Source organism: Erpetoichthys calabaricus, chromosome 13 (assembly GCF_900747795.2).
Source record: "Erpetoichthys calabaricus chromosome 13, fErpCal1.3, whole genome shotgun sequence".
Lineage (NCBI taxonomy): Eukaryota > Metazoa > Chordata > Cladistia > Polypteriformes > Polypteridae > Erpetoichthys > Erpetoichthys calabaricus.
Genome location: NC_041406.2, coordinates 110,528,794 through 110,537,607, shown reverse-complemented (window position 1 = coordinate 110,537,607; position 8,814 = coordinate 110,528,794). Strand labels below are relative to the sequence as shown.

Below are 8,814 nucleotides of genomic sequence, written 5' to 3'. Positions count from 1 at the left end.
ATACATAACACCATATTCTAAGGGAGTGTTGAGCCAGCCACTAGATTTCTAGTTAATACATTACAATTAATGTTAATTACTAGCACAATGCATACAGTAAAGTGTTAGGACAAATTTTCTAACTGTTGCTAACTAAGTCAGTACAAGTTTGTCCCCAACCACTTACCCAATGTGAACTCAAATGCAACACTGACATTTGAGTAATTGATTTCCTGATCATAGACAGCGAAAACAAATTTATTCTTCAAAACATGCCTTAAACTTCCTGCAATATAACGTGTGTGTACTGTGTATGTATACATCTAATATGTAGTGAAAAAATGTATATACAGAGTGTGCCTGAATAACTTTTAACCAAAGACATTTCAATGAAAAGTTGCAGCCACTATTTTAAAGAAGTATTTTATTCATTGTCCACATCACAAATGCATACAAAAATAAGGAATAGTTTTCCTGTTTTAAAACAAAACAAAACAAAAATAAGTTCAGAGCTTAGGAACAAGCTATCTTACAGCCAGAGGGATACCAAACATAAATTCAACCAAAGGAGTTTGAAAAACATTCAGTGATTTGCTTGTTGTTGCTGTGCTCCTTAATCTTCCAGCTGTGGTGTAGTTAAGAATGTACAGTATATATGAATTTAATTAAAAAGAACAAAGCAAGCATTTTATAATAAATATAAAATAATAATAATAATAAACAAATAAAAGTGGTATGTATAAATACTCTAAATGGAAATGTGACCGCAAGATTTCACCAACTCTGATGGTCTTATTAAGGCTCTAGATGTACACAGAAATATACTGTATATGTTATACGCCTTATTGTGCTTTAAATTAAAGACATGTTGTTCCTTTTTTACTTGTGATTTCACAATAAAACAACTATAGTATTACATATCAGAAACTATTCTAAATAAAAAAATAAAATGCATCTGCAGTTAGAAAAAAATAAGGAAACTGGGCATAAAAATCAGAAGTAATCCTCTAAAATAGGAGAAGAATATGAGGCTAATCCTCTAGGTAGGAAAAAAAAATCAGGTGAAACAAAGGATAAATATGATTTCCTCACAAAAGTACAGTATGGCGAAATTGGGATCAAAATCACAAAGGGTTCATACAATTTCTACAGAGTGTAAAAATCTCACATGTTGAACGGTCCATCTTTAAGCTCTCTGATAACTTATATTCCTCTTCATAATTGTGAGTGCTAGTGCCAGCCATGTGGGTAACACAGGTGCATGGGCAGAATCTTATGCCTGGCCATTGTGGCACACATCCTTGTGTTAAGTCGTCCTTCAGTTTGTTCATCTTCTGAATGCAGTTTCCTCAGCACAGGCTTGTGGGAAGCCACTGCTTCCGGTGTCTACGAAGCAGTGGATGAAAGATGGGCATCAATCCTGGATGGGATGTCAGGCCATTATAGGGTACACATAAATGTATACACATAATCAATTCTTTACAGAGCCACTTCAGTGCCGCCAATAAGCATAACGCCATGTCATGTTAAAATATCATTTTAAGGAGCACAAAAACATTAGAAAATAAATAAACACAAAAATAGTCACCCTTTTCCAAAGTGATAAACTGAAAGGATAATACTTAAACCTTTAAAATTTAACCAAAATCAGTCATCTTCCCTTTAAAGTTTTCTGTTCTGCAGTATGTATAAGAAAATCAAGAGAGACATAATTAAGGCTAAAAGTGAAACCGAGAAGATAATTCAATGCAAAATTACTCCTTCCTAAACTGAACTATTATATCAAGTAAGACTAAATTCCTCCAAATAAGGAAAACCAAAAATCTGAAAAGTATGCCATTGGACAGACAGCAAAGATCCATGGAATGACACAAATCATCCCCTTATCAAGGGAAGAAAAAAGAGCCATTTTAATTTCTCCCTTCATTGTCTTCAGCCAGTGATTTGGTTTAACGGCTGCTCTGCATGAAACGTTTCCTGGTTCTAGGGGATGTTTCCTGCAGCACATTGATGGAGGAAATCAAATGCTGCGGTAAAATGCCAAAGAAATAAAAGGAGATGCCAAATTTGGGCAGACTGTGACTTTCCACAGGATCACTTAGTACCCGAGAAACCTTGGAAAAATTATCTATTAGTTTTTTCTTAATTTTACCAAAATTTTTTAACATTTTATTAGATATACAAAAAAAAAAAAAAAGTTAAACCAACCTATATCTGGGTATGAAAGCATACTGCTGAAAATGAAAATGGCAGCTGGAGGATCTTTAAATATAAAGTATAAATTACACCAGCACTTGACTGGCATATTACAAAAATACTGTTTTTGCTTATTTTCTAGTTTTGTTTTCACATGTGCTACATTAATCAAAAGTTGCTTTGTAGTTAAAAACACACAGTTAGCTTGGCAAACTTTGTTATAATGGCATCAAGCTAAATACTTGGTCACTTCATCCATTTGGCAGTCTTCTTTTCAACAACAAAAAATGCAATATTTTGTCTTGACCCACTACACCTCCAACAAAATAAAAAAAAAAACTCTTCTGATTACGTATAAATGTCATTGTTCATCAGAGCACTTGTGAATAGTTTAATATTGTTCTTCTGCGATGCCAAAAGTGATGTGGTGTCCATACTTTCACCTATAGTAATACATAGAAAATATCCCAACAAAAACGTGATATTTCTTTGGATGTTTCCAGAACTCCATGCACTTTGTGACTGCACACAAACTCGCACATTTATGAAGAAGTGCGCATGTGCAACTCTGTACATGTGTGTGGGGGTGTAAATGGCTATGTGCATAAAATGTTCATTCAGCTTTAAAAATGGTGCTGCCCTCGAGTTATGTGTGAGGAAAACTCATACCTATCCTGACTACGGTGGCCACACAAGTTGCATTCAAAAGGGTCTCGGAAGCCGTGGCATCCCATGTGGATGGTGTACATGACGTGATCAAGAAACAACACCCGACAGTGGTTACATCTGTACACTCGCACTGGCTCACCATCATTGCTTATGACTCGGAAGCCTTCAGCTGACAGTTCCATGCCAGCCCTCATGAGATCGTACGGTCTGCTTTGCTCATCTTTCAATGTCGGTACTCCATTTCTGGCTTGGGGTGCAATGTGATTAGTCAGGTAGATGAGCCCCCCGGTCCCTGCTCGCTCTTCAACATTGCTTTCTGTGTCGGTTGAGTCCTGGCAGCTGTTGCTTGGTGAAGCATCCTGCTCTGTAGAAATGGACTTAGCCTTGGAGAGGAGGAGCAGGTTTTCCACAGCACTGTCCTGGGCTGAATGACCATGAGCACTGCCATTGTTGCGACTATGGTTATCAGGAAGCGGCTTGTGCAGTGGGAATATTGGACTGATAACCACATCTGATGATGCTGGAGGGGTTTGTACTAGTGGACGCAAAGATTCTGCTCCCAGGTAGCTGATAGCGCTGTTGATTGCCTGGTCTATGACATGAGGCTGCATTAATTCACTATCCTTTTCGTAACTGTTTGAATTACCATCGTAGGACAGATCGGACAACCTCTTCTCACCTGTAGCAAGAGAACAACAAAATGCTTTAGGCACACAGCCATTTGTAGGATAAATTAAGCAATTAATAAAAAGATACTTGCTTAAAGGTAGGATTACACCTAGGAAAAATCACTTTGCATATGTGCTACTTGATTAATTCAAAATTTTACATGCCAGCATGTTTCAGTCCCCATAGTTAGTCAAACCAAATGGCAGATGCAGCTAATCAAGATCCTTCTAAGAAAGCCTGATTATGTACTGTATATGTCAATAAGCAGACTGTGTAAAACCAGCTGTTGTTTAAATCAAATAGTTAAATATTTAAAGGCTGTTGTGGGAGATGCTTTATGTCCACAAGAATCATAAAATTGAAACTATTGTGTTATTTATTTATTTTCAAACATTTTATTGAATTTATTAAAATCAAATATCATTCCATACAAGCAAGTCAAATTTGACAAAACTAGGTTTGAATCGAATCAACCCCCACCCATGAGAAAGAGAGCTAGGATAATAGAGTAAAACTTTCATAGTAGGAAAAATAGGTAAATAAATAAATACACTGTTTTAGAGCAAACCAAGTATGTGAAAAACCGTGAAGCAGTAATTGAGGGAATCCTGTCTGAAGAAAGAAATGTACAAGCTTCGCTCATGTGCTAGACTACAGTCTGTAGCAACGTTCAAATGAGTGTGATTAATAATTAAGAAACATTAAACAAAATAAAGCTTTGCTGCAGTCAGAGAATATGCGATCCACGAGAATCACAATCATTCTTCCTAATCAGCAACAACGATTAGCAGCCAGATCAATCTCACTAATTAGTTAATCCAATCAGAATGCACATAAGAATATTGAAATACTGAATACTGAAATTAGACTTGGCATTAGGAAGGAGTGGAAAAGAAACAAGCAGTGATATCTGTCCTTGAGCATATCAAAAATTAAGTTTGGATGCCAAATACTGATGGGCTCTTTACAAAGCCCTTCCTATACAGAGAAAATTGTTCTTATTTCCTATTATAATTCTCTTTCTACATAAAACACAAGCAAAGAGAAGCCTAAATATGGAGGACATGTGGGACTACAATTGTAGTGCCACTTGCTCTGTTTCTTGATTCATTTTTGGCAACTTGCAGTTCCAAAGAGACATAATGATTAATTGTGATAAAAAAGACAAGATAAAGTTTCACCAGGGTCACTGACACATTAAACATGAGTCCTACAGGGAAATCCACAATTACCAGGTGAGAGAATGAAAACAGAAAATTCAATTCACTGTACTATGCACTAGACAAATGTTGAAAATGTTTGTTAAAGCTTACTGAAAAGAGTAAATGAAAAAAACGTAGGAGAGACAATCGAGCATGCAGGATTTGGACTGCGCTTGGTTTGAAGCTGATAACAGGAACATCTACAGCATACAAATTTATAAGAAGTTTAGTTCATTTTTTTATAAAATGTCAATGTGCTTATCATGCAAACACAAACAAATATATAAAAGATGGATGTGCGTACTGTATATTCATGAATATTTGGCTTCCCAAAAAACTCTGCTTGTGTCATGTTAAAGCCTAATACGGTGAGGCCAGGTTCTCTTATGTCACAGATGTACCTGGCTGTGCCGTGCCTAGTAACGATATTTAAATACTTGGCAAGCCATGGATGAAAGTGCGCCACCCTGTGGAACTATGAGTGGTGCTATCAGTCATGTGAGGGCTAATTTTCATTAACTCTCAGAGGACTATGTTGAAAAAGAGCAAAACTGAACAAAAGAACAATGTATGCTCAAAACAAGGCTAAAAAAAAGAAAATCTGAAATAGAGTAAAGAGAGAATAGGAAAAATGTCATCAATATTGACATTGCTGACAGAAAATGATCTGGAGGACAATTTAAGGAACGCACATCAGGAAGCCATTTCACTTAAAACATTTTTTATTGTTCCGTTAAAATTATATTTTTTGGTAAGTTATGTGTAATAGCAGCAATAATAAACAGTCATTTTTTTCTGAAGGGTTCATTTCTTTGAATAACTTTAATTATTCCTTAATGAACTAAATGAATGAATGGCAGGAAGGTTTGGATGCCATATCAAATCCAGTATGAAGTGACTTTTCAGAAATGAATATACATGAGTTAAAAGGAATGCAAACCATACACAACCCAGTTCAGGAAAAGTTGTTTGATATATTGGTGACTTTAAATTGGCCCTGCATAAATGAATGTGAGAGTAAGCAGTCTTTCTGAGAGACCATAACACTTTGTCTAAGGTTGATTCCTGCCTTGCATTTAACGTTAGCAGGAGAGGCCCTGACTACCCGTGATCTCAAAACTGATGGATGACTTGGCAGATATCGAAAGGGGATTACTCTCTCCTTATTATTTGGGGAAAATAGCTTACAAGGCATGGCTACAGTTTGTTTTCTGTAATTTCAAAAGATTGAAACCTTTCTATTGAAATGAAGGCCCAAATGGTACAGTTCATAATCCCTATCAGTTATTCAATAAGCTTACTGTATATGACATTGTCAGTGCGTCAGTATTTTGAGTATATGGTATGATTTTAATTGTCCATTTGTGCCCTTTCTCTTTCCTAGTTATTAATTTATGTGACATGAAGTAGGTGGCTTGTGTGTTTTTCAGTTAGCAAACAAGGCTAGTGTAACAAATTCATTATTCTTGACACAGGAGGTAAAAAGTGGAACAGCTGAGTTATGTTAGCAGGGGTCATTTGTGTTGATTTGGAGAGGGGTGGGAAAGACAGGACCAAGGAGACATTGAGGCACTGCTGTGTTGTTTATTCTTTAAAGTAACTACTGGTAAATGACTGTATCTTTAGGCAGCATGGTGGCACAGTAGTTAATGCTGTCCACTCCGGATTTTGAATTGGGTGCCCAGTAATGATCTGTTTTGAATCTGCATGTTCTCCACACGTCTGCATGGGTTTTGTTCCAGGTGCTCCCATTTTCCTCCAATATCACAAATACATGTTTTAGATTAATTGTAAATTGTAAACTGACCTATTGTGGATGTGTGCGTGAGAGGGTCCTGTAATGAACTGGTGCTACGTGCGTTGCATTTATTGAGAAAAACCTCTTAATTGGATTAGGCAAACCTGACAATGTAATTTTAAAAAATAATGACAAATGAGAATGTTCTGTCTTTCTTGTTAAAGCACTTTTTTAAAATAACTTTCTCTTCCTATCCTATTATTTTGACAATAGCCATGTTGGAACCATAAATAATATGAGTTTTACTAATTTTTTGGTGATATTAGGAAAGCCTGGTGCCTTGACTGTGTTGACCAGCTCATCCCACCTCTGTGATTTTTAGGCTGTCTGCAGAAAATAAGAATCATTATCTGTCCAGCCATTTTCCACTGCTTTTCCCTGGTCAGTGTCCAGAGGAGTTGGTTCCAGTTTTGGTAACACTGGGTATAAGACAAGGAATTATCCTACAGTGGATGTTATGTCTATTGTGGGCCTAATATTACTTCATAAAAAGGTAACAGCTTTTTAAGTCATCATGCTAAGGAAACTGCCTTATAATAACAGAGATGGCAGTATGTCTCAAAAAATGTGAATGAACACTCATGCTGGGGGCAGAGTATCCTAGTATAAATATTATAACAAGTAAGTCAATGGATAATCTTGTAATGATACTGATCTATTGCAAACACAAAACAAAGCTTTCCTAAAACATATTTTGATTAACATATTTGCAAATTAAGCAGACGGTTAGCCCTTACCCACAAACTTCTGAGGCATAGAGCTCTTACGTTTGGCTACGTTACTAGCTAGTCTGTCTAGCACCAAGGCTCTCTCTGCTCCCATCTTGCTTAAGTCTTCACTCATCTCATTGTGGTTGCTTTCTTCCTTTACTACTGGAAAGCAAAATAGAAATGTGTAGTTTAGGATTCAGCAAAAAATAAAGTTTTCATGCACCAAAGCTCATATTATTGCTACCCTAGGTGATCACTAAAGAGAAAGCAACATTCAGTGATTTTGATGGCTGGTGATGTCCTAACCATTACAATAGCACAGCACATCAGATTCTCTTTTCAGGGACACATTGGCATTACTGGCAAAGATATTGTTAGCCAGAGAACAAAAAGGAAAAGTGCACCCTGAAAGGAAGACAAATGTAAGTTAGGAGTACACACGGCAAAAGTCAAATTTAGCTGAACCCAAGAATACTTTCTAGACTAATACACATTGCAAAGATATAATAGGGACACCGATGCATAATGTGTGCTATTATATAAATGCAGTGATTCTCAAACTTATTTCCTCCCATCTGTTTAAATAAGTACCTTTTACAGTGAGTATAACTGCAATGCAGTTTACAGTATTAGTGGTGTGTGTGTATATATACAGTACACACACTTACACACAATGCTAATAGTATAGTATATATATATAAATATATATATATATACTTATGCTATTCATGTTAAAATAGAGGGAAAATATATATAAACCTAATGTTGCATGTTTGATTTACTTATGTGTGAGTTTGTCTGTGGTGCCTTGTGTTTAAAAGTATAATTTTGTGAAAAGGACTCATGTATAATTTTAATTTTCTTCCTACATTCAATCAATTGCTTTATTATGTTATTGCAGTTTATTGTATTTGACATACAAATGTATATTACACAGTGTATCTGATAAATGCTAATTGAAATATTAATTATAATATTGTTTTTCATCAGTTACACTAACTACCACAATAAAATGAATTAACAGTAAAGTAAATTTGGGAAACATTTACCAGAAGTTAGTTCTGTTTCTGAACTCAGTTTTACAGTGTAGAGTTGTAGGGAGCTTAAGCCTGTCCTGGCAGCACAGCGAGAATTAATCTTACTTGGGATGCCCGTCCACTACAGTATGCATGCACTCTGAACCAGTTTAGAGTGGCAGTCAATTTGACAGTCTGCCTTTTGATTCTGAAAGGAACATGAATTTACCAGAGAATACCCATGCTACTAAACAGAGAACATGCAAATTGTCCAAACATCAAATCCCAGCCACATATACACATTTATTTATGCAACAGAAGGTCCTGGTGGCAAAATCTAACTGTTTGATTAAAGAAAGTGTTTAAAAGGTTCATGGAACCTCTTTATACCTGACTTTTCAAATTGAATATTCCCACTAATTAATGCCTAAACTAAACCATAAAAGAAATCATCCTAACATTCTCAGCCTCATTTTTAACTTTCTGGGATGGTCGCTTTTTGTGATAACTTTTTAAGTCTTGTATGTGCCTTCCAAAGATAAAATGCATGCTTTACAAAATAAAAGAAATTGGTT

The 8,814-nt window shown here is 35.9% G+C and overlaps 1 protein-coding gene across 21 annotated transcripts in view; it reads right to left on the bottom strand.

The window, feature by feature from the left end:
• Positions 1 to 388: 388 nt before the first annotated feature.
• ikzf1 (IKAROS family zinc finger 1 (Ikaros)) overlaps positions 389 to 8,814 on the bottom strand; it is an 82,236-nt gene continuing 73,810 nt past the window's right edge. For 8 of the 21 annotated variants that reach the window (XM_051935804.1, XM_051935801.1, XM_028817433.2 and 5 more), the window contains 2 exons: positions 7,251 to 7,385; positions 389 to 3,523 (listed from right to left, as the gene is read on the bottom strand). In XM_051935804.1, the coding sequence (XP_051791764.1) occupies positions 2,799 to 3,523; positions 7,251 to 7,385 (860 nt within the window). In that variant the 3' untranslated portion in view covers positions 389 to 2,798. The remainder of the gene's footprint in view (positions 3,524 to 7,250; positions 7,386 to 8,814) is intronic. The other 13 variants (XM_051935807.1, XM_051935805.1, XM_028817438.2 and 10 more) reach the window with 3 other exon arrangements.